This window comes from Eubalaena glacialis, chromosome 16 (genome assembly GCF_028564815.1).
Source record: "Eubalaena glacialis isolate mEubGla1 chromosome 16, mEubGla1.1.hap2.+ XY, whole genome shotgun sequence".
NCBI lineage: Eukaryota > Metazoa > Chordata > Mammalia > Artiodactyla > Balaenidae > Eubalaena > Eubalaena glacialis.
Window position 1 is genome coordinate 77,768,735 of NC_083731.1, and position 24,207 is coordinate 77,792,941.

At 42.0% G+C, this 24,207-nt stretch overlaps 1 protein-coding gene across 4 annotated transcripts in view; it reads left to right on the top strand.

The window, feature by feature from the left end:
- The window catches only part of SMAD9 (SMAD family member 9), a 60,111-nt gene that overhangs the window by 28,080 nt on the left and 7,824 nt on the right, over window positions 1-24,207 (top strand). For 3 of the 4 annotated variants that reach the window (XM_061171266.1, XM_061171265.1, XM_061171267.1), the window contains exons 2-4: window positions 8,080-8,745; window positions 14,290-14,547; window positions 18,184-18,405. In XM_061171266.1, coding sequence (XP_061027249.1) covers window positions 8,304-8,745; window positions 14,290-14,547; window positions 18,184-18,405 — 922 coding nt within the window. In that variant the 5' untranslated portion in view covers window positions 8,080-8,303. The remainder of the gene's footprint in view (window positions 1-8,079; window positions 8,746-14,289; window positions 14,548-18,183; window positions 18,406-24,207) is intronic. The other variant, XM_061171268.1, reaches the window with a different exon arrangement.

Here is a 24,207-nt window from a genome sequence, read left to right on the forward strand (position 1 = left end):
TTTGGTAGAATTCCCCAGTGAATTAGCAGGTCCTGGACTCTTTGTCAGGAGATTTTTTGATTACTTGTTCAGTCTCCTTCTAGTGATAGATCTGTTCAGATTTTCTGTTTCTTCTCCAGTTCATCTATGTTATCTAATTTGTTGGAGTACAGTTGTTCATAGTACTCTTTTATAACATATTTATTTCTGTAGAATCAGTAGTTCGGTTTCATTGATTTTTTTCTATTGTTTTTCTGTTCTCTGTTTCATTTATCTCTGGTCTAATCTTTATTATTGTCTTCCCTCTGCTAGCTTGGGGTTTAGCTTGTTCTTCATTCTCTAGTTCCTTAAGTTGTCCTAGTCTTTAATGTCTGGCTTCCAAAAGGAGAAAAAGAGAAACTTAAAAGGGGGTGAGGTGGAGAAAAAGTGTCAGCCCTTTAAATCCCCTGGAAGTCACTTCAGCCAGAGGGGAAGGGGCTTGCACCAGTGGGAGGTGCAAGATCAACGGCTGCCCTCCGGTTTGTCTGCATCTCTGTGATTGGATCAGCAGTCGGTGATCAGAGCACAGGTAACTGATGTTTGGAGGGCCCGGTCCTTTTTGCCTACCTTAGCTCCCTGTGGAAGCCGTGCAGGCTGCTGCCAAGGGATATGGACTAGGTAACTTCTTCTTGTGCTAAGAACTGAAATTGGCCCATATTAGCCACAATTTACCATCCAAGCCTTCCCCTGAAGTTGCCTGCCTTCAAATGACTCCAGAGTTCCAAAATAGTTACATTAGATTCTACTAGTGTAATAATTGTCTAGGTGGGAAGACAGATTCCTGGTGCTTCATACTCTGCCATCTTCTTAGAATTCTCTTCCTAGTCTTTTTAAAGACCCTTCCCCAGCACCCAATTTAGTTAGAATAGTCAGCTATTCTCTTCAGTCTCTTCAGCTTCTTCCCCTTCTCTCTCATACTTTCTCCTTTTCCTCTTCTAATTCAGTGGGTCTTTTTTTTCTTTCTTTTTTTATTTTTTTTTAATCTTTTGGTGGTCACAAGTTCTTTTAAGAATTTAAAGAAAAATACCTATGAATTATCTCCCTAGAAAAATCTATATATGCACAATCACCCAAAATGAGCAGACAGTTCAGAGGTCCATAGGTGCTCTGAAATTCCATCATGGGGGCCCCTATTATAAGGACGCATGTCTATCATCTTCCTTTGACACTGTGGGCAGGAAGTATTCTACTCCTGCAACAAGACGCTCACTAGGAGATTGGTGAATGCGAACTGGCCTCTCACAGATTTGTAGGAAGTCTCTGATTACAGCTAGAAAAGCCTCTTTCCTGGCATATGAAATCATGACGCCATTTCCATGTTTATCCACCAACTGGCATGTTTATCCAATGACATTAAACTGGTATGTGTATGAGGTAATTACTTATACCTTGCAATACAAACTTGTGATTGCCACTCATTTGGAACATGTAAAGATGACAGGCTAGTTTAAGTGAGGACAAATTTGAATTAATCAAATATACGTCTATGTATTTGTGTGTGTGTGTGTGTGTGTGTGTGTGTGTGTGTTTAATTAATTAATTAATTAATTTTATTTATTTTTGGCTGCGTTGGGTGTTCATTGCTGCACACGGGCTTTCTCTAGTTTTGGCGAGTAGGGGCTACTCTTCGTTGGGGTGCTGGCTTCTCATTGTGGTGGCTTCTCTTGTTGCGGAGCACAGACTCTAGGTGCACAGGCTTCGGTAGTTGTGGCACGCAGCTCGGTAGTTGTGGCTCGCGGGCTCTAGAGTGCAGGCTCAGTAGTTGTGGCACACGGGCTTAGTTGCTCCACAGCATGTGGGATCTTCCTGGACCAGGGCTCGAACCCGTTTTCCCCTTCATTAGCAGGCGGATTCTTAACCACTGCGCCACCAGGGAAGTCCCTGTGTGTGTGTTTTAAGCCTGGTTTCTCTTCAAGTGTGTACAGTAATAAGACATGATATACATGTGCCAACAGTGATAATAATAGCCAGCTATTTTCTAGATAGCATTCTTTTGGGTCTCTTTTTACACTTGAAGAGCCATACCAATTACTGGTGTACAAGAAGTGCTGTAGAAGTAGTCAAGGAAACAGTCTCTTCTTTTAAGGAGGTTAAATGTTCTTTTGGTGGGGATTCCCTGGCAGTCCAGTGGTTGGGTTCAATCCCTGGTCGGGGAACTAGGATCCTGCAGACCACGCGGTGCAGCCAAAAAAAGTTCTTTTGGCAAGTGTGTTCAAATTCTAAATTTCCGTAGTAAACTGTTTTATGGAGGGGATACCGAGATATACTTAATGCTGGCCGTGGATTAGAGGGTCAAAATTGATAAGGTTGAAAAATTTAAAAACAAAACAAATAATGAAATAACAGTGTTCTGTCATGAATGTTTCTGGAGTGGCCCTTGCAACCCATGGACACCCCGGGCTGACTGGGGTACACTGCCTGCTAGGTGATGTAGATTTTTCTTGGCCGCATTGACCAAGAAGCAGTGCCCATGAGGGGTTGTTCAGTGGTTCCATATGCTCCTGAGCAGACAACCAATGTATGCACCTTAAACAGTATTTTTTGAATTATGTTTTCTTCAGGATTGAATTCACCAGTTGAATCTTCCAGTGAGGCCAAGTAAGTGGAAATAAGATTGAGTAACTGCTAACAGGAGTTGGATTTAAAAGGACAACTTAAAAAATAAAAGGCTCATATCTCCCAAACTTTTATCCAGCCTGGCAAATTGGATTTTAGTGTGGAATGATGCACAGTTAAATCATGGAGTGTGCCTGTGGCCAGTGCTGCTTTCTTTTAAGTGGTCCTGTTTATTTAAAAAGCTTGAAAATGAGAAGTTGTTTTGCTCACTCAGTTAGGGTTTATTGTAAAACTCAGATGCCAGAAAAAGAGAGTACAGTATTGTTTTTGTGCTGTGAGAGCATGAAATGGACCACGAGTGAACCGGAGAAGGCATGGTCGTGGTGCTTTCTTCCTTCTGCCCAAAGAAGGAAAGCTCTAATGGTCAACAGATGGCGTTTGTGGATGTCTGGCGTTAACACTTGTGGATGTCTGGCCGCATCAAGGCCTTGATGAAGGTGCTGAAAATGGTGGCAGACAGAGTCACGCCAAGTGTACGTTTTCACTCTTATTCCCCAGGGGTGATAAAAATAATGCTAGAAAGAAACAAAAAGGTGGAGAGAAAAGTGGGCCCTGTGCTGTGTTGGTAGATGGCATTTGTCATAAAAAGGTCTAGTTTGATAGCCACGGAAAGAAGAAGTTGTTCTGCCTGGCCCCATGCGGTGTATAGCTTCATGGGTGAAGGTGTTACTTTTGGTCTCCCCAGGGGTAGCAATGTAGCACCAACAGCTGAGGGAATACAGCTATTTTCCTTTTCCATTCTTGTGTTCCCCTAAAATAGAGGTCGAACAAATATTTTAAAGGCGCAAAATGCTATCAGAAAATACTATTTGAAATGAACATTACAGGAATATCTTGGCATAATGGCTGCAAAACACATTATCGCTTGGCAGGAAAGAGGTATAGAGGAAAGTAGCACATTAACACTGAGGACTGCTTGTTTCGCCCAGTAAAAGCAAGCGCAGTGTACAAAGAAGTGTATCCTGAATGTGTTGCTTGCATTCATTTAGCACAAATAAATCATTTGGTTTCACTTCGAAGTGGAAAAAAAAAATCCCATGTGTGGGATGACACCTGGTTGTTGTGTAATCCCATGTGACACGACAGACACGGAGTCATGGACCCATCGCCCAGACAGACCCTCCCAGTGAGACCGAGCCCCTTCTTGATCCGCAGAGGAGGAAATGAGGGGACCCGGAGAGAGCACAGGACTCGCCCGAGATCACACAGTTGATCCATGACAGCGATACCCAATTTTCTTACAAAAGTGAGAATTTAACCACAAAAAAACTTTAGAAAATTACCCTTATCTGCCAAGTGAGTTTATCTTTGAACTGTGACTTACATCCTTCTAAGTGCAGCTCACTGATCATCTTTGGAACCCTTCCAGAACCCCCCAGGTTGGACCAAGGGCTCTTCCTGCTATACCACCTCCTGCCTCTCTCCTCCGTAGCTCTTGTTATATTTTGTAGAAATCATCTGGTCGTGTTTTTGTGTATGAATCCTCCATGTACATAGTTTATTTTGTTTCATTCTTCTTTGTGCTTTATAGGAATGGAGTAATGACCAGCATGAGTAACACCACCCCCCCTCCTATTTTTGTGAGTTTTACAATGACCCCCCCGGGGGGTGCTCTGTGCTAATTATTACGGTGAGCCTGGCCAGTGGTGTTTTCAGGACGTTATGCTAGGTTAGAGCATATAGTCTACGGGAACCTAAATTATCTGAGGATGGAGAGCCGTTCCGAACCAGGTGGACACGACTGAACAAACTTGGGCGAGGTGGGGGCCCTACACTGTCGCTGTCAGTGTGACGACCGGCTGGCAATAAACAGGGACCCTTTGTTCTACTAAAACAGTGGCTAAAACATTATAGGAATGTTCGATACTATGTATAAAATAGACAACTGATGGGAACATACCGTATAGCACAGGGAACTCTACCTAATGCACTGTGGTGACCTAAATGGGAGGGAAGTCCAAAAGGGAGGGGATATCTGTATATGTATGGCTGATTCATTTTGTTGTGCAGTGGAGGCTAACACAACGTTGTAAAGCAACCATGCTCCAATAAAAATTAATAATAATAATAATAATAATAAGCATTATAGTAATGAGAATGGGAGGATAACCTTTGTGAACCTTAAACCGCACCCCTGGACAAATAAGCAAGAACTGGAAGCCTTAGTGTCAGTGAGATTCCAAGTTTGATTCTTTTTTTTTTTTTTTTACATTTAGTTTTTCTATTAAAAAATATATCAAGCAAGTGTAGAGAATCATATTTTGAACATCTGTGGACCCAATCAGCTTTACTAAACCTTAACTTTTTTTTACAGGACCTAAATATATGCATTTGTAATTTACTTTGTGTTTTTATTAAAATTTTTTATTAAAGTATAGTTGATTTACAATATTGTGTTAGTTTCAGGTATACAGCAAAGTGATTCACTTATACATATATATATATGCACACTATATATATTATTTTATATGTACTATGTATATTTTCCAGATTCTTTTCCATTATAGGTTTTAACAAGATATTAAATTTAATTCCTTAAGACTGCAACTTTTTGATATTTTGTATTCTTTTCCTTCCCTATCCAGTGGTCACTATTACAAATTTGACTTATTACTCTGAGATTCTAAATTTGACTCTCTGGGGCCTCCCCCAACGCAAGGGCTCTGTGTTATGGGACAGGAGCTGTCTTGTAGCAGTAAAATCATAGTTTTGGAGCTACGGTGAGGCTCATAAAGATTTGAAATGTGGCAGAGAGATCAAACTGCAGAGCCAGGGTTCCCAGATCCTAGATTCTTGACTAGTTAAGATTTCCCCAGGGGACGAGGAGGGACATTGGCCCCGAAAGTCACTCATCAGGGTGAACCTCACACAGACATGGTTTGCGGAAATGTATGGTTTAGGGGTAATGCTTTTCAAACGTTTCTTGACTGTAACCCACAACAACAAACAAACTTTGCTTGGTGACCCTCGACACATGCACATGTACACACACAAACACACACTCACACACACACACACAGAACACCTACCTCTGAATGAAACATTTAAATGGAATAATGCCTTTTCTTTCTTTGTTAGCTGCCCTGCAATATGGTCTACTTTGTTGTTTTTACAAAAGCTATGTGTTCCAATACGTTGATTTCCCAGGCCGTTAATAGATAGGAACCCACAGTTAAAACGACAACAGCAGCAGCAAACTCTGGATTAGAGAAGTGTGATTTGTTTCATGGAGCAAAAGTTTTTTAAAGGGTATATTTAGTTTAACTCTGCTGAACATCTTTATAAATAGCCATTTTCTACTGCTGACCTGAGCTTAAAGATTTATGCCACAATTTACTAATAACAAATCCTATGTAAAACTAAGCAGAATTCAAAGCTCTTTGGGGGTTCAGATTATTCTGTGTCGTGTTACTTCTCCTCTTTAGAGCTCCTGACCCTCTTCAACCATTGCTTTAATGCAGCCTGTCTCGATTAAGTAAACAGAGCTCGAACACAGTGTCTTAACTATATTTTATAAATTCATGATTGTTAAGCCACAAAATCAACCTTTCCAAATAAAACTGAGTGTAAGTCAAACTGCCAAGAGAAAAAGAACAGCTATCGAGCCCTTAACGTCTCCTTTTCACCCTAGTTTACCTTTCTCTATACAGTGCTAACTAAAGTCTATACAAGGAATAAAGCGATGCACGTGTTGCTTCGTATTTATTGAATGCCACCAATTTTTGTGTAACCACCATCCTCTTCGCAGAGCTGCCTGATGGTTATCACAAGAGCAGGTGTTGTGATAGCACCTTTGTTCAAGATGTGCATGTAATTGTACTGAGAAAGGTGCAGCTTTCCCCCCAGGGAAGCAAAGGAGAAAATTATGTTTAATTCATATTAAATGAGCTATTGTTGGAGATTATGAGCTAGATTGATGCCAAGATGCTAAAATGAGTCAGCTTTCTCCAAAATATTACCAGCAGCTACTTTAAACATTAACAAGGGAGCTGGTTTCTAAAATCTGGAAGAAGGAGAGAGTTTTGTTTAAGCCAGCTATTTCACAGAAGAGGAAATGCAATTCTACCTCAGGAAATTTAAATGGGACTGTTGAATAACTGGGAAAGAATGTCTCCTTTGGATGAGAGGGCAAAGAAGAATTCAGCTGATTTTCAAGGAGAATAACAAATGTGACAGCAGTACTTTTTTGTGTATGTGTTTATGTATGTGACTATGTGTAACTTCTAGAACTTTTTGGTCTTATGACCCCTTTCTATTTTTTTAAAAAAAGATTTATTTATTTAGGCTGTGCTGGGTCTTTGTTGTGAAATGAGGGATCTTAGTTGCGGCATGCATGTGGGATCTTGTTCCCCTACCAGGGATCAAACCTGGGCCCCCTGCATTGGGAGTGCAGAGTCTTACCCACTGGACCATAAGGAAAGTCCCATAACCCTTTCTACTTTTAAGAATTATTGAGAACTCCAAAGAACCTTTGCTGATGTGGCTCATATCTTTTTTTTTTTTTTTTTTTTTTTTTTAACCATTTTAGTAATAAAAACTGAGACGTTTATAACATTTACTGACTCATTAAAGACAACAGTAAACTCATTATATAGTAATATAAACTTTTTTTTGAAAAAACTAGATTTTACCCCCAAATAGTGAAAAGAGTGTTATTGTTTTATATTTCTGCACATCTGTTTAATGCCTGGTTTACTATATGACACTTGGATTCTCACATCTGCTCCTGAATACAATCTGTTGTGATCTGTTGTTTGGGTCAAGTACATGGGGAAAATCTAGCGCACACAGATGTGTAGTTGAAAAAGAGAGGGCCTCACAGCCCACTGAAAGGGACTCTGGGACTCCCAGGGGTCCTTGGGTCACATTTTGAGAACCACTATACTATAAAGTAGTTTGGAAGAATATATGAGTGGTGAGATGATTAGAGATCCTAATTTTTTTCTTTTTCATTTATGTGTATTTTGTACAGTGAAGATGGATCACTTGTGCAAACTATAAATTAGAAAGGAAGAGGCATGAGCATGTTGAGAAAAGACCCTAGAAACCCAAGCAGAGACATTTATACTTGGGAAACCATGGAGCCACTGTAATTTCTCAAGTAGGAAAATGGCATGTTAAAAATTGTATTTGGTAGTACATGGATTAGAATTGGAAGAGAGGAGCTCCTTCAGAGGTGTTGCAGTGATCAAGGGGGGTGGTGACGTGGGGCAGGGCTCAGATATGTGGAAATGGAGAGAAAGCTTCAAAATCTGAAAGACATTTCAAAGGCAGAATTACCAAGACTTGGATATAGGGAATAAAGGAGAGGGAAGAGTCAAAGGTGACTGAGAGTTTTCAAGTCTAGAACATTTGAAGAATATTTTCCCTCTTACATCCAACCTTTAACCTTTTCTGAAAATTATCCTGATTAAGTTCACGGAAGTCTTATTTTGTGTTTTTCAGAGTTGGCCAGCCCATCCCAGGGCTTAGGAGAAAGTCAACCCACTTTCCAGCCTGCATTGGTCACAGTTACTTCCAGAAGAAAGGGAAGACCTATGACGTCCCTGGAGAGTTGGTACCTATGACATCCCGGGAGGCGTCCTTGCTCACTTCACTTGGGCCCTGCAGGCAGTGAAGGGCCTTGGGTCTAGCTCCTGTTTGTACTGGACGCCTGTGGTCCCTCTCTTATGCACTCCAGCACCCCCATCAGCTCCCTCTTCTCCTTCACCAGCCCAGCAGTGAAGAGACTGCTCGGCTGGAAGCAAGGAGATGAAGAGGAAAAGTGGGCGGAGAAGGCGGTGGACTCATTAGTGAAGAAGTTAAAGAAGAAGAAAGGAGCCATGGATGAGCTGGAGAGGGCGCTCAGCTGCCCAGGGCAACCCAGCAAGTGTGTGACGATTCCGCGCTCCCTGGATGGGCGGCTGCAGGTGTCCCACCGCAAGGGTTTGCCCCACGTCATTTACTGCCGAGTGTGGCGTTGGCCCGATCTCCAGTCTCACCATGAGTTGAAGCCACTGGAGTGCTGTGAGTTCCCATTTGGCTCCAAGCAGAAAGAGGTGTGCATTAACCCCTACCACTACCGCCGTGTGGAGACGCCAGGTGGGTTTCCTTCATGGTTCATTGTAAAAGGTAAGAGGGTGTGTCCCAGTTGGTGGAGAACATGGGGCTCTGGCAGGAGAAGGACACCCTTACGGCAAGAGAGGGAGAGAAGAGAGGGAGGTTCGATTTGAAGGAACTGATCCAAATTTTGTAGTCAGAACAATCTAGACAGAAGATACTTTCATTTCAGTGTACATGTAAGCTTTGTGTGATTTTGAAAAATGCAGTTTTATTTTGATGCATTTTGGAGTCATCGTCCAGTTCTTGAAAGCTCTTAATATGGCCTTGACATGATCAACTGTAAAAAAATAAGCCTCCTCCTCCCCATCCCCCTTTCCTGCACTCAACTGTGCTGCGCTAAACCGGCTGCACTTTCCCCAAGCTCAGTAAGTGGAGATGTCTCCTACCTGGGTCTGAAAACAGCCAGTGAAAGAGTTGCTGGAAATCCTTCCAAGACTGAAAACAGTGGCGGTTAGGGGAGATTGGTGGCTGTTCTTAAATATGGCTTTAAATATAGGAAGGTGTTGTTCCTAAAACTCTTCACACACGTGTGTGTGTGTGTGTGTCTGTGTACCTATATTTCACACACACACACACACACACACACACACACACACACACACCCTTTTGGAGAAGTCTGGTGTTCATCTTCGTTCCTTCACACTGGCTGTAACAATTTGACTACCTTTCTCTTTGGATGGAGTGTTCCTATGGCTCGATGGATACAGTTTTTGTGGGAGCTTCCTCTCCCTGATTGGCCATCTGCCCCATTCCAGGAGACCATGCACTCTGGGAACTGGCCCATGTCCATTACGAGGCGGTTCTAGGTAGGAAGGCAGGTGGTGGGGGGAGTCCAGCCTGCCTCCTGGCCCCCTCCCAGGTTCAGTTAACCTTGCAGCCGTCCTGGCTAAGTCATGCCCAGCCTATAGCAGTCTTAGTGAGGTGACCTTTCAGGCTCCCAAATCCCACTATCATGCTGTTAAACTGTTGTCAAGGACGTCACCTGCCTGAGCGTGTATGCTTCTCACGGTCACATTACCCCGGATACAGGGGGAGAATGTGATGAGAAAGGCCCACATTCCTGGTGAATCGGATGTGCTTTCCCCTAGATCATGTAGGTCTTTGCTTTCTCCTCTTCTTTCCTGCTTCTCTCTGAGCTTTCTTTGCCTACTTTAAAAAAATGTCGTCAATGAGTTTATGACAGAAATGACTTGATTTCTCTTTTGTTTCTAAGATTTGAATTATATTAAGCATTCAGAATACATCCCATGAAAAATGTTTATCAAGGAATCATTTTTCTCTTCCTGAGTAATGTAGTTATAAAATGTATCTTCTAAGAAGTATCTTGTAAAATGTATCTGGCTTTCCTTTTGAACACTTGAAACCCTAAGTTTAAAGGATTATTTCATGTTTTCATTTTTCATATTATGTGAGGTTCTTTCAGGAATGATAGTGTGAATGTTTTTACATATGGCAGGTAGATTTCATATCATCATATTTTAGGTTTGAGTTTCCAAAATGAAAGATGGGCAAAGATTGTATTGATTTTAAGGTAATGTTTAAGCTATACCTTTTTTTTTTTATTCCTAACTTTTATCTTTTAATAGAAAAAGGCAGATTTTACATCTAGCTTTCTGGCCGTGCTTAAAGTCAGTATTTTGAGAACAATGAAGATGCTAATGTGCACCAAGTTTGCTGGGTCCCTAATTATCATAAAGCCGAAGTTTTGCCTTTGAAATCTCTCATCTTTTGACCACCCGTTTTAGGAACCTTGAAGGCTGAATTCTGATTTTCTTTACACTCACACAACCACTTAAATAATCAATTTTAGTGCTTTTCAAACTATCTGTAGTGAAGGACCAGTTTTTAAAAAAATTTCCAATCCCTCAAATATCAGTATTTTTACAATACAAATGAATTACTAGGCAGATGAAACTTTTAAAAGACTTACAAAATACAAGCTCAATATTTTTTACTATTCATTTCAACAGATATAAAATTACTCTGTCAAGGGGCTATTAAAGTTTCTAAACACAAACTCTCAGTTTCAGTACTTGTATTCCCACGGACTGGTACCCAGCAGCTGGTAAAGTCTCACCAGTCCTCAGGCCTCACTTTGTGTGGCTTGCGTCTGGTAGAAGCCGTGCAAAAATGTTTTCAGGGCTCATAATGATTTTTCTTCATGCAACCGGAGGTTATTTCAGGAGTATAATTTCTCCTCCGTGTAAAATGCCCACACTCTATCAGAACCACATGACTTTTGAAAAAGATACAAAAGCTTTTCTCAGCTTTGCTCTGCAGTTCCTTATACGCAGTAACTCCTTCCATTATCTGCCCCCAGGGTAATGCTTAGATAGTGTGGTATTTAAAAGGTGGCATCACATTGAGACCAGTGTCTGTAAGCTCACTAGGTCATATTTGCAAGCAGCAGTTGTGATGCAGAAATAGAATTGAGTAATTAGAAATAGCTATTACTATAGATTGAATGTCTGTGTCCCCCCAAAATTCATATGTTGAGAACCTCATGCCCAAGGTGATAGTATTAAGAGGCGGGGCCTTTAGATGACTAGGTCATGAGGCTAGACCCCCATGAGTGGGATTAGTGGCCTTATAAAAGAGGCCCCAGAGAGACCCCATTCCCTTCCTACCGTGTGAGGACACAGTGAGAAGAAGCCAGCCTGCAACCCAGAAGAGGGCTCTCCCCAGAACCTGACCAGGCTGTACCCCTATCTTGGACTGCCCAGCCTCTGGAACTGTGAGAAATAAATTTCTGTTGTTTATAAGCTTCCCAGTCTATGGTATACCTGCTATAGCAGCCCTAAGGGGCTAAGACAGCTGTGTTTTGAGTGAAAGTATTTACAAATATGATCAGAGCAAACCTAAGGTAAACTGAGCTTGTCAGGCTGAATTACAAGAATCCAGTAATTGAACAAATTGTATTTAACGACATCTTTGAAGCATAGGTGATCTCTAATGCTGACAACAGATTTCTTAGAAATGCTGCTCTCTCTATTTAACATTTTGTTCAGTTTTGCCTCCAGTGGAAGCAGAAAAGGTTTTTTCAGCTGTTAAATCCTGAAAATCAATATAATTTATTTATGTAAAAAAAAAATCACTCAATTGATATATTTTTTGAACCTTTTAAGTACTAATTTTCTTTTTATCAAGTAGAAAAAAAATGTATTTGCCCTAACTCCTTAAAATACAAATGCTATAAAAATTCAAAAAAAAAAATACAACCAGGATGATACCATCAGTTTTCCTTACAAATCTTCACTGCCTTTGGTTTTACCCAGATGATAGAAATACATTATCAAGATATTTGCCTCAATAAAGAAAAATGCATCCTTTCTTTTCTTTTGGTGCCTCAGATCTGCAGGCCACGGTGGAGTGAAAGTCTCTGCATTCAGATATGAGGGAGGCTGTTTATCAGTGTTAAGAATACACTGTAGATACCTTACATTAGAACTGAAGTCACAGAGAGTATCTGAATTCTTCATCCAAAAAAGAAAAATGAGTGTTTATTTGATCTTTGTTAACACTGTGATCAAGAAGCATCACTGGAAAAGAAGTCATATGCCATTTACTATGTCAGCCCCTCACTTTCAGAGCATTCATGAGGCAAGGCATTTGTGTATGCCTGTATATTCATGGATTACATAAAAGGAAATTGAATGGCTTATCATCCAGGTCATTTTTGCACGGTGATATTGAGTATTTGTTCTATCATGTCATAAGGCATATACAAACGCTGGCTTTTGAAGGAGGAAGAAGTCATTGTTTCTCTGCCACCCTCATCTCTGTAGTGGTTTAGCTTAAAACTTTTCATCTGCCTTTTGGAGTTTATATTCTACCTGTAGAACTGAAAATTATTGCTTGTTAAGAAGAGATAAATGTATGATAGTGGGTAAATGGTGGACTTCGTGATGGATGTTATTGTTATTGTAACTGTTGTCTGTTTACTCCAAAACATTTACTTTCTATGCAAGTTTTTATTGATACTGGCGTGTGATAACAAATCCATAGTGTGATTTGAAACAAGTGCTACCTCAGCCATTTCCAGAAGCAACCTCTTTTAATCATTCTTGCTTGGTTCTTTTGCTAGTTCTCTCCATTATTACTAAAAACATATGAAGATAACTCTAGATAATATGCTTATACATCTGTTTTCAAATTTATCACTTTTAGCTAATTTCATTGACTCTAACATAAAAGGTGAAGATTTAGCTAATTTATATTACCTTTCTCCTTTCTTCCTCTTCTCAATCTGTATTTTGGTTTCTATTTTATTATATAAGTTAATATAATATTAATTATATTATTCTTTTGGCTATTCTATTAGTTTCCATTGTGGGATTTGGGGGTAAGAATTATTCCCCCTTAGAAGAGCATTGGTCCATTGCCTTCTACTGTCCAGCATCGGTGATGGGAAGTAATAAATCAGTTTCTTATGTCCTTGTAGGTGACTTTGAGGTGATCTTCTGGGAGCTTTTAGAATATTCAGTTTGTCCTTAGATGTTTGAAATTCAAGATGGTATGACTAGGTCTGGATCTTTTTTCATTAATTAGTCTGTATACTCTGTGGCTCTTTTCAATCTGATGACATAGATCCTTCTTTAGCTCTGAGACATTTTCGCCTGTTATTTCTTTGATCACTTCGTCCCTCTGTATTCCCTGCTTCTCTTTCTGGAACTTATGTTGGTACCAGGTCACCCCTCAACAATACTTCACGGAATAGCTTCTTTCTGCCAAGCCTTGGGACACTTTAGAAGTCAGTAGGAGCTAGGAATGCCTGGACAATGCTTGCCCTTGAGAATTGCATCTGTTCCTGTTTTTGTATAGAATCAGGAGGGAAATGTTCTTTTTAAAGTATGGAACCCAGAAGGAAACATACTAAAATGAACAGGCTTTATTTATAAGTTCTCTGTTACTGCTTATCTTCTACTTATTCACTTTTGTTACTACTCACTGTTTATCTTTTACTTTATAACTTTTAGTTACCTTTAAATCTTTCTGCTAAAGGCAAGTAGAATGTTTTTACTTAACCAGCAGTACGGGAGCCTAAAAATTTAGGCTGGTCATCTAAGTAATTCGCCACGGTTTCTGAAGTAAAAATATTCTGGGCATGACTTGGGGTTTCATTGTGAGCAATAGAAACCGATTTTGCATTAAAAAAAAAAACAAACACATTATTGGCAGAATCAAAGGAAGCAGTGAACAGTCAGGTCTCCAGAAGGCCAGGTAATAGGGCAGCTCTGGTCATTTCTGGGATGGGAATGAGTAGGCAATTTTTAGAGCGCTGACATCAGAACGATTCTCTGCTGAACTTTTCGTTAATTGGCTGCGAGGAGAGAAACCATTGCTTCAGCCTGATTCCCAAGCTCTCTTTTGAGGAGGAGATGGGACCTTCGTGGACAATGTCACGATGAGCACACAGAATGGTGGACAGGTGGTTCCCAAAGGAAAAACAGGAGTTTATTACCCAGAAATGGACAGACGAAAAGCAGCCCGCGTCCACTCTCCTTTGGGCGGATGAGCCGAGGTTCTAACGCACCGGTTCCTTCCTCCCCCCAGTTCTGCCTCCCGTGCTCGTGCCCAGACACAGCGAGTACAACCCGCAGCTGAGCCTCCTGGCCAAGTTCCGCAGCGCGTCCCTGCACAGCGAGCCGCTCATGCCGCACAACGCCACCTACCCCGACTCCTTCCAGCAGCCTCCGTGCCCGGCCTTCCCTCCGTCGCCCGGGCCCCCGTTCCCGCAGTCCCCGTGCACGGCCGGCTACCCTCACTCCCCGGGAAGCCCTTGCGAGCCGGAGAGCCCCTTCCAGCACTCAGGTCAGTGAAAGCCGCGGTCTCCCGGGATACGAGTACCCAACAGGGTTGTGTAGGCGGGGCCATCGTAAAAAACCAGCGCTGCCACTTGCAGTTCACACAGCAGTTTCCTGCGGCCGTTGGACCCTGCCCACCCTCTAACCTGATCAGGACTCTACCCATTTTGGAGCAGTTATCAATTTCTTTCTTTTTTTTTTTTTTAATTTTTATTGGGGTATAATTGATTTACAATGTTGTGTTAGTTTCAGGTGTACAGCAAAGTGAAACAGTTATACATATACATATATCCACTCTTTTTTTAGATTCTTTTCCCATATAGGCCATTACAGAGTATGGAGCAGCATTCCCTGTGCTATACAGGAGGTCCCTATTAGTTACCTATTTTATATATAGTAGTGTGTATATGTCAATCCCAATCTTCCAATTTATCCCGGTACAATCCAGTGGCATTAAGTACATTCACACTGTTGTGCAACCATCACCACGATCTATTTCCAAAATTTTTTCATCACCCCAAATAGAAACTCTGTGCCTGTTAAGCAATAGGTCCCCATTACCTCTTCCTCTGGCCCCTGGTAAGCTTTTATCTACTTTCTGCCTCTATGGATTCGCCTATTCTAGGTACCTTATATAAATGGAACCGTACAATATTTGTGGAGTTTTTTGTGTCTGACTTATTTCACTTAGCACGGTGTTTTTCACAGTCCATCCACATTGTAGCAGTATCAGTTACTCCATTTTTGTAACTGAACAATAGTCCATTGTATGGACATACCACATTTTTTAAAAAATCCATTCATTGGTTGATGGATATTTGGGTTGTTTCTACCTTTGGCTCTTGTGAGTAATGTTGCTATGAACATTGATGTTCAAGTATTTGTTCGAGTCCCTGCTTTTACTTCCTTTGGGTACATACCTAGGAATGGAACTGATGGGTCATATGAACTCTACGTTCAACCCCTTAATTTTGTAGATAGATCGACTCAAAGACCTACAAAAGGGCATCCTTTATAACTTTTGCACCAGGGTCATAGTTCATTTTCTCTTAGGGAAATGCCTTATCACTGGCACTGCGGTGTGGTCCGTGGACCACGTGCATTAGAATCATCAGCAATGCCTGTTAAAACCTGCATGGCTGCATCCAGCCACTGATCTATTGACTCACAATTTCGGGGGGTGGGCCCAGGAATCTGCATTTTAACAGGTTCCACTGGCGATTTTTATGCCCACTTAAGTGTGAGAACTACTTGGATGGACGATTCAGTTCAACAAAGGCAGTGGAGTTAATGCCGTTGAACTCCACTGCTAACATAACAAGACCATTCTGAACCAACATTAGGAATGTAGACAGAAGGAATCATTTGTTCTGAGGTCCTCGATAAAGAGTTTTCTCTCTGCCTCAGGAGTTTTTACTGTTTTGAATTAATTTCTGATAACATGTTATCTACTGAACGCGTACCATTTGCCTAATTATGATCGTCTGATCATAAAACTGATATTTGGGGAGAAGAGCCCTTCTCAGCATGCCTTGGGCACAAGCTTATAATCAGGTTTCAGCCATTCTGTGTTTTGGGGGCCATATTTTGAACTGTGTTGAGTCAGAGTTTCCTTTTGGCCATTGTACAATCCATGGCACCAGAGGAACTGAAAATTAAATTAACTTCAAAGGAGGTTTAGCGTTCTCTGTTTTGAAAGCCAGATAACAGACTATAGAGAAAAGCTAGGAGAATAGCTCCTAGATTTGAAGACCTCATCATGAAGTCATTTGAACCCAATAATAACTCATAAGTCAGAGGGACAGCGAATCAACCCTCTAGTGAGGGGCTCAGGACAACCAGTTTCTCCTGGAGGACTGTCCCAGTGTCACCGTAGAATGGACCCCTTACATTAGTGGTCTCTCTCTAGCAGTGACACTCTCCACCAAAGCCGGAAGTTTAGCGGCAGAAAGGGTTGACTCAAGCTGTCCTTGTGTAGTCTATCAGTCTGATGTTCCTTTGTTTTACTGCTTTCTTTTAGTTGACACACCACCCCCGCCTTATCATGCCGCCAAAGCCCCAGGGACCCAGAATGCCTGACCTGTAGATGCCACCGCTGAGAGTCACTTAGTACTGTCGGTGCCTAATAGAGGTCACCTGGCAGATGAACAGCCAAATGTAGCTGTTTTCCAAGAGTACTTCCTATTACCACCTCCCTTCTGGAAAACAAAGAAAAAAGCAAAAGAAAACAAAACGTGCCAGCCTGCTGTTTCATAAGTGTTTTCAGGGGCAGATAGCGTGGTTTCGCATTTTGACTTTGGCATTCCTCAGTCCCATAGAGTGAATGTTTTGTGTGTTATCCTGGTTAGTAGAACAAGTAAATTTTAAATTTTAACCGAACATTTAGAAGTCTGTAGTTCTGGATGTTTTAGTATGGAATTAGGTATTTAAGAAGTTAGTAATTTTGTCCCATTTGTGTTTCTTTACTATAATAGGTTTATAGTAATGTCTTTCATTTGGCTTAGGGGAGTGCTCTTCAAAATATGTATATGGTTTTTACATAATTTTATTTGTGTCCTGTAATAGGCTAGATAAATATTGCTCAACTTCAATGTTCATACAGACCACATGGCGATCTTGTATAAATGCAGATTTTGATTCCCTAGATCTGGGGTGCTTTTCAAGAATCTGCATTCCTAACAAGCTCCCAGGTGATGCAGTGGCTGCAGTTCCAGGAACCACACCGAGCAGGGAAGGTCAAAGGGCTTTACTATCTAAAGTATCTCAGAGGGAATTCTTTCATAAGTGAAGGTCCATTTGGAAATCACATAATAACCCCCTAATTTATCTGTTTTGTAAGTTCATATTTTAGTGCATATAGGAACACACTCTAGACACAAGAATTACTAGAATATTCAAAGAAAAGAAAGATACTATAATCAATAGAAAGGCAGAGAAAGAGTGTGAGTGGCGAAGAAAAAAAAACCTCCAAATTTGGGTTAGTGGCAACTTAACTTTGAAAAATTTGGGGTGAAAACATAACATTCATGGATTTCCTAATGAAATAGACCTCTCCCTTTAAAATACTTTTATGCCATAATTATCCCATATGTACACAAAGGAGAATGTGAGTCTATGTGGACATTGTTTTTTCTTTCTTAAATAAAATCCTATGCAGTGTTTTTGGTTTGATTTTTACATATTCGAACAAATTTTTTTCAGCTTTAGGTCGTTAGAAAAGGATACTCTTTGCCACGGGGATTCAGTTTGGCACTGCAACAGTAAGATGCTGTCATCTGTAAAGATGAGGTGACCTGGCAGCTTCCTTTTAGCTGTGTTTCCTTTAGGGGGGATGAAGTTTACATGGATCCACTCACATCGCTGTTGCCTGGCCCCTCAATTCTAGTAAACATGTTTACAAAGCCTCCAACCATGGGAGAATCACGAGGGCGGTGGCCCCTGTGCACAGGTACGTGGACCAGATGAGCTACCTGCCAACAGCTTCCGTGAAAGAGGCAGGTTTGTAAAGATCACACAGCAGCCTGCTGGGTCTTGCAGCCAACTTTCTGGTGAACAGCGATAACCGCAGTTTCCTGGTGGAGTCGTGAGCTGGGAGGCACGAGCGTGGCGGTAGTGATGTCCTGTCTGGTCCGTTTTCTTTCAGATTTTCGGCCGGTTTGCTACGAGGAGCCACAGCACTGGTGCTCAGTCGCCTACTATGAACTGAACAACCGTGTTGGGGAGACGTTCCAGGCTTCCTCCCGAAGTGTGCTTATTGATGGATTCACAGACCCTTCGAATAACAGGAACAGATTCTGTCTCGGACTTCTTTCTAATGTAAACAGAAACTCAACAATAGAAAATACCAGAAGACACATAGGAAAGGGTAAAAGCAAACATGTAGTTCCTTCCTATATTCTTCTGAGCTAAAACGTGGAAATAGAAACAAGCCATGGATTGGCTGCATGACCTAGTGGGATGATCCCAGGGCTGGGATCTGGGAGACCGTTCTGGGGATATTGTTGGGAAAAGCATGGGAGGTTTTGTAACCTTAGTGTCTCTACCTCTGAGGTCGGCACAGCATCTTCTGGGGGGTGGCGTAGGGTGGGTATTAGGAAGACGAACAAGATGATAAATATGAAAACAGGATGAAATTATTATTTTTATTCATTTATTTATTTGGCTGCGTCGGGTCTTAGTTGCGGCGTGCTGGCTTCTCTCTAGCTGTGGCATGCGGGTTTTTTCTCTCTAATTGTGGCATGCAGGCTCCAGGGCATGTGGGCTCTGTAGTTGTGGCACGCAGGCTTAGTTGCCCCACAGCATGTGGGATCTTAGTTCCCCGACCAGGGATTGAACCTGCATCCCCTGCATTGGAAGGCAAATTCTTTACCACTGGACCACCAGGGAAGTCCCAGGATGATACTATTGAAGAGAAGTATTATGAATTATTTTTGAATTGCCTGAAATACTAAATAGGATAACTTCTGAAGAAGAGGAGTTCTGGCTGGATGATTATTTATATCAGGTGAAGTTACCTTTAGAGACTGAGAAGCTAGGCAGTTTAAAAAATCGTTGACTTATTAATGTCAGGAAGCCTTTGGTAGGTGATTGGGGTTCTCCTGTGTCCAGGCATTGTTACGACAGCCGAATAAGCACAGGCCTCACTGGGGTCTGGCTGTGATGCTTTTGGAGCCTGTCTCATTGGCATGATCAGTCCCAGCTGAGCATGAGGCCTCATTGAGGATTTTAAGTTCTTTTCTTTTCTATTCGAATAGTTGGCAGTGTCTGAATGGTGCCTGGTTGTCCACTATTATACTCTGGAATCACAGGTGTAAAGAACCTTCAGAGTCATTTGATCTTTTCTCTCGCCGTCTAGCACTTACACCACCTTGGGAAGTAGCCACGAGCCTTTTATTTCAAATTTCCAGGGGAGATTCATTATTTCACTTATGATGCTTCCTGTATTCGTCCTAACGTACCTCCTAAATGTCTCCTGTTGTAAACCTACAGACCATTGACTAGAGACAGGCTGAGTTCCTTCACTGATGTTGACTCTTAATGGCAAAAGTTACTTTCTGTTTATTTTATCCTATATCTTTCCATAGTAGCTTTGAGGTGGCTTACAAGAAACCTTTACAGTGAAATGATAAATGAAAAATAGAAAATCAGGAGCTGGGGGTGAGTGGGAGAGAAGAATACACGTATATCATCTCCAAGAGTTACCATTGTAATTGTAACCATTGTGATTATGATTAAACTTTTCCTCTGGAGGTCAGAAAAAGGAAACTTAATCTGTAATGTAACTTTTATCCCAAAGGAGGAAACATAGTCATTCCTCAAAGGAAGTAATATTTTGACTGAAATCTTAAATATCTCAGGTATGGTTTTACTTTTAAATGATTTTTATAAGAATCTTCAGGTGAAATCTAAAGGTAGAACGTTAAAACGTAATGTTGTAGAGCTGTTTGCTAAAGGGCTTTACAGATTGGTCTGCATATTAGAATTCTACTTATGCCACTTGATCTAAAAATAGAATTAAAGTATGCAAGGACTGTTAAATACCTTCTGGGAAACTTTCTGCAGGTAGTTTGTTCAAGGTGCTGCTGATGTGGATGGACAGATGTGGAGGGTTGGTGTCATGTTAGTAATTGAGAGATAATCCACAGGGTTAAAAAAAAAACATAGGAGCAAGAGCCAGGACTGATGACCTGTTACAAAAACCAGCAAGCCTAGGAAATGCTCACCTGGATGGAAGGGTACTCCACCCTCAACATGGTCTCCAAGGCAAAGGCACAATTTTCTCAGAAAGCTGCTTTGGAATTGTCCTAATGTGAAAAGATAATTTTTTTAAGGGGCTACAAGCCATGCCATAAAGCATGGCATGGAATATTTCAAAGCAGAGCTATTGGTTTTCTGTGAGGTCAGGGGGCTCTCTCTCAGGGGCCCCCGTGGATTATCTGGTTCTGAGCTGCGTGGCTTCCTGGAGCACCAGCCTGAGTAAGTTTGCAGCCAAATGCACCTTGAGGTTAGTGAATAAGTTAACGTGTTCTGTGGAGTTAGTTACTAGAGACACTCAGACTTCACAGCTATGCATTCATCTCTCAAATATTTATTGAGCATTTAATCTTAGCCAGACGGTTCTGCCACTAGGGATGCAGCAATGGGAAACAAACAAGACAAAACAAAAATCCCTGGCTTCGTGGATTACCTACAACTAAGGAAAGACAAACAAGAAATAATACACGCGCGCACACACACACACACACACACACACACACACACACACACGTCAAATGATAATTGTCCAGGGAAAAACAAAGGAGGGAAAGGGAATGGGGAGGGTAGCCAGGACAGGCTTCCTAAGGAGGTGACATCTGAGCCGAGAGCTAAAGAGGGAATCGACAGTGTGGGTACCAGTGGGGAAAGCTTTCCAAGCAAAGGGAAACAGCAGGTACAAAGGCCCTGAAGCCTGCCTGGCATAGTGAGGAATAGCAGGGACGCCAGAGTGAGTGGAACAGAGTGAGTAAGGGAGTGACGAAGTCATAGAAGAAGCGGGGACAGGACCCGGTCTCAGGGCCTAGAAGCCAGGTAGAGTGCTTTAACTTTGCCTGTGCGACATAGGAAGATGGAGTTAAGTTGGAGTTTATAGATCTGAGTTTTCACTTCAAAAGGATCCCCTGGCTGTTATATCGAGATGAGACTGTGGGGGGGGGGGGGCAAGGGTGGAAGGCATCTACAAAAAAAAATCTTTTTATTATGGTTAATGATGGGCCATTTCTCCCCTCAGTAGTTATCAGTTGTTTTGAGGTCACTTCCGGTTTGTGTTCCTTGCCACTTAATTAAGTTAGGGAAGATGGCTGGTCCTCTAACGGAAGTTCATGCCACCACCGGTCAGCAGGGCATGTACTTTGAGTTGTTTTCTGTGGCGGTGATGGTTTATGCTGACTCACCCGTGCTCTTTCATCCTGCTTTCCATCTAATGCAATGCACTGTGAGGCAGCAGGCTTGGTACCAAGCCTTTATTTGTATCCTTACAACAGTAACAAACCTATTGCTTTGACCTCTCTAGCCAAGTGCTTTAAAAAGCCGTAGGCTAGTTAGCACTAGAATAGCAGGAGCTGCTGCTTCAGTATCAGAGGCAGGACTTCAAAGAACCTGTAAGAGTGCATTCTAACATGAAGTCTGTCCATATTCTTCCTTGAAAACCAGGCAGACCACTTGAACTCTTTCAGATGACTGATAGCTGCCCCCACTGATTTTCCCTAATGTGTGTGAGGCACCCTGGCAGACTCTTACTCATGTTATTTTTATTGTCACCCTACAAGTTAGGATTTCTTAGTCCCATTTTATGGATGAGGCAATGGAAGCTCAGAGAATTCAGCGGCGTACCCATGGTCCCACGAGTGATGTGGGTTTGCACCCATGGCTCTGTCTGTAAGGTCCAGTCGCTCCCTTCTGCTGGAGGGGAGGGACCCTCCTGCTTTTTCATCTCGGCACCCCTCTTAGTTCAGCGCTTGAGGAGTTGAATATTTCGATATGGAATGAAAATACTTATCATATGCTGCAGGCATGATATGTCAGAATCACCTCTGAGATCTTGAAATAAGGCCCTCATAGTACTAAAGTGATGAAATTTTACAATGATTTACTTTAAAAATGTAAATCAGAGAAGATTTTGTGTTTTCCCCCCAAGAATATTCTAGAAAAGGAGTACCTCACTGAGTTACACGGAGCTCCATCGGAGGATTATAAGGATCTTTACAGAAAAAAAGATGAACTGCTGACATATCATATCTATCTGTGACTGCGCAAAATAAAGTGAAGGTTATTTCCTGATGTTTTGGGAGTGATGTAATAGCCAATTTGGATCACTGGAGTATAAAACGTGCCTGCTTTTTTAGAGTGGCTTTTAGGATGGCCCCGATTTCCAAATAATGAGGAAAACCGCAGTTTTGGATGGACTGCATGGACATACGTGTGCTGCTCTTAAGGTCATTGAGGTTGGATTATATTTCTTAGAAATGCACAACTTAATCCTAATCAATGGCACTGTCATTTCTGAGCACCTACGATTTGTGCTGTAACTGAAGTCAGAGCCGCTGACCCTCGTAATGAGCCTGTGCCGGGTTCTTGGTGTGAAAGGACACTTGGAGCAGGACGGGCAGGTTTCTCCTTTGCAGCTGCAGACATGCTGCGTGTGTCCTGGCTGCTGGCTGTTCTTCCTCTCCTGGGAGAAGGAGTGGGTAATTATGATAACTCCTGAGGCATTAGCCCCAGGGATTGAACTTACTGAGGCAAACCAAGACCTTCCCTGAACATAATTATCATAGATTCCAAATCACTGAATTGCTTTTGGAATTAGTTTTTCACCTTTTAATGAATCTTTATTTTCTTGCACATCTCAGCTTGTTCTGTAGAATCCTAGTAATGCTTCCATGTTTTATGAAAGGAATTATCCTGAGGCAAGGGTTTGGTTTGTCAGTTCCTTAGAAGGAGGGTCTGTACCTCAGGGTGATTTTTTTTTTTTTTATAAATTTATTTATTTTTGGCTGCGTTGGGTCTTCCTTGCTGTGCGTGGGCTTTCTCTAGTTGCGGCGAGCGGGGGCTACTCTACGTTGTGGTGCACGGGCTTCTCATTGTGGTGGTTTCTCTTTCTTGCCAAGCATGGGCTCTAAGCGCGCGGGCTTCAGTAGTTGTGGTTCGCGGGCTCTAGAGTGCAGGCTCAGTAGTTGTGGCGCACGGGCTTAGTTGCTCCACGGCATGTGGGATCTTCCCAGACCAGGGCTCGAACCTGTGTCCCCTGCATTGGCAGGCGGATTCTTAAGCACTGCGCCACCAGGGAAGTCCTCAGGGTGATTTTTGGATTGCTTCTTTCTCAATGGATTTAGTTTCCCAGTCTCAAAATGTCCTTTCCATTCTGCCTTTGAATGTGTATAAGGTTTCTCATCCCTGAAAAAGCAAATCCTAAAAAATTTTAACACAGAATGTCATACTGTTGCAGTTATTACACAGGGCATTGCAGAATACTTCATATCATGAGAAAATGTTCACACTATTTTAATATGTGAAAAAAGGTTATAAAAGATCCTGTAGAGGATGATCCTAATTTTGTTTAAAATGTGCACATAAAAGACTGAAAGGTATATGACACATATTAGCTTTGAATATTTCTGGGCTGTGGATTTGTGGCCGATCTTTATTCTTTGCATCTCTGTATTTTATAAATTTCCTCTAGTGGGTCTTGTTGCTCCTGTGAAGATGGGGTGGGACCGGGCATGTCCAGGCATGCTGGGGTCACTGAAGTAGTGGTGAGAGAGAAAGCATCACGGTTCACCCACCCTGGCAGAGTCGCCGAGTGTGTGAGCGCACAGTGCCCATTCAGTGTAGGTCAGTTGGGACCAAAGCTGCTTGTTCATTGCTTGTTCATCATATTGTCCAGAGAGACTTAAAGTCTTCAAGTGTAGTTTTAGGGGACTGATTTTGCTACCAGCCCAGAAGTGGCTTTTTGTGAATTGGAAGGAACCCATTTCTCAAGAGAAGTTTCTGCCATCTGCTGGAGGAGCCTTCTAATAACTGAACAAATCTCAGAAGACTGAGGCACACCCTGGCTTTGTGCAGTGCACAGCTGCAGGCACTGTCCTGGGCGGACCCACCTCCATCCTCTGGACCAAAGCCCCGGTGTAGATCT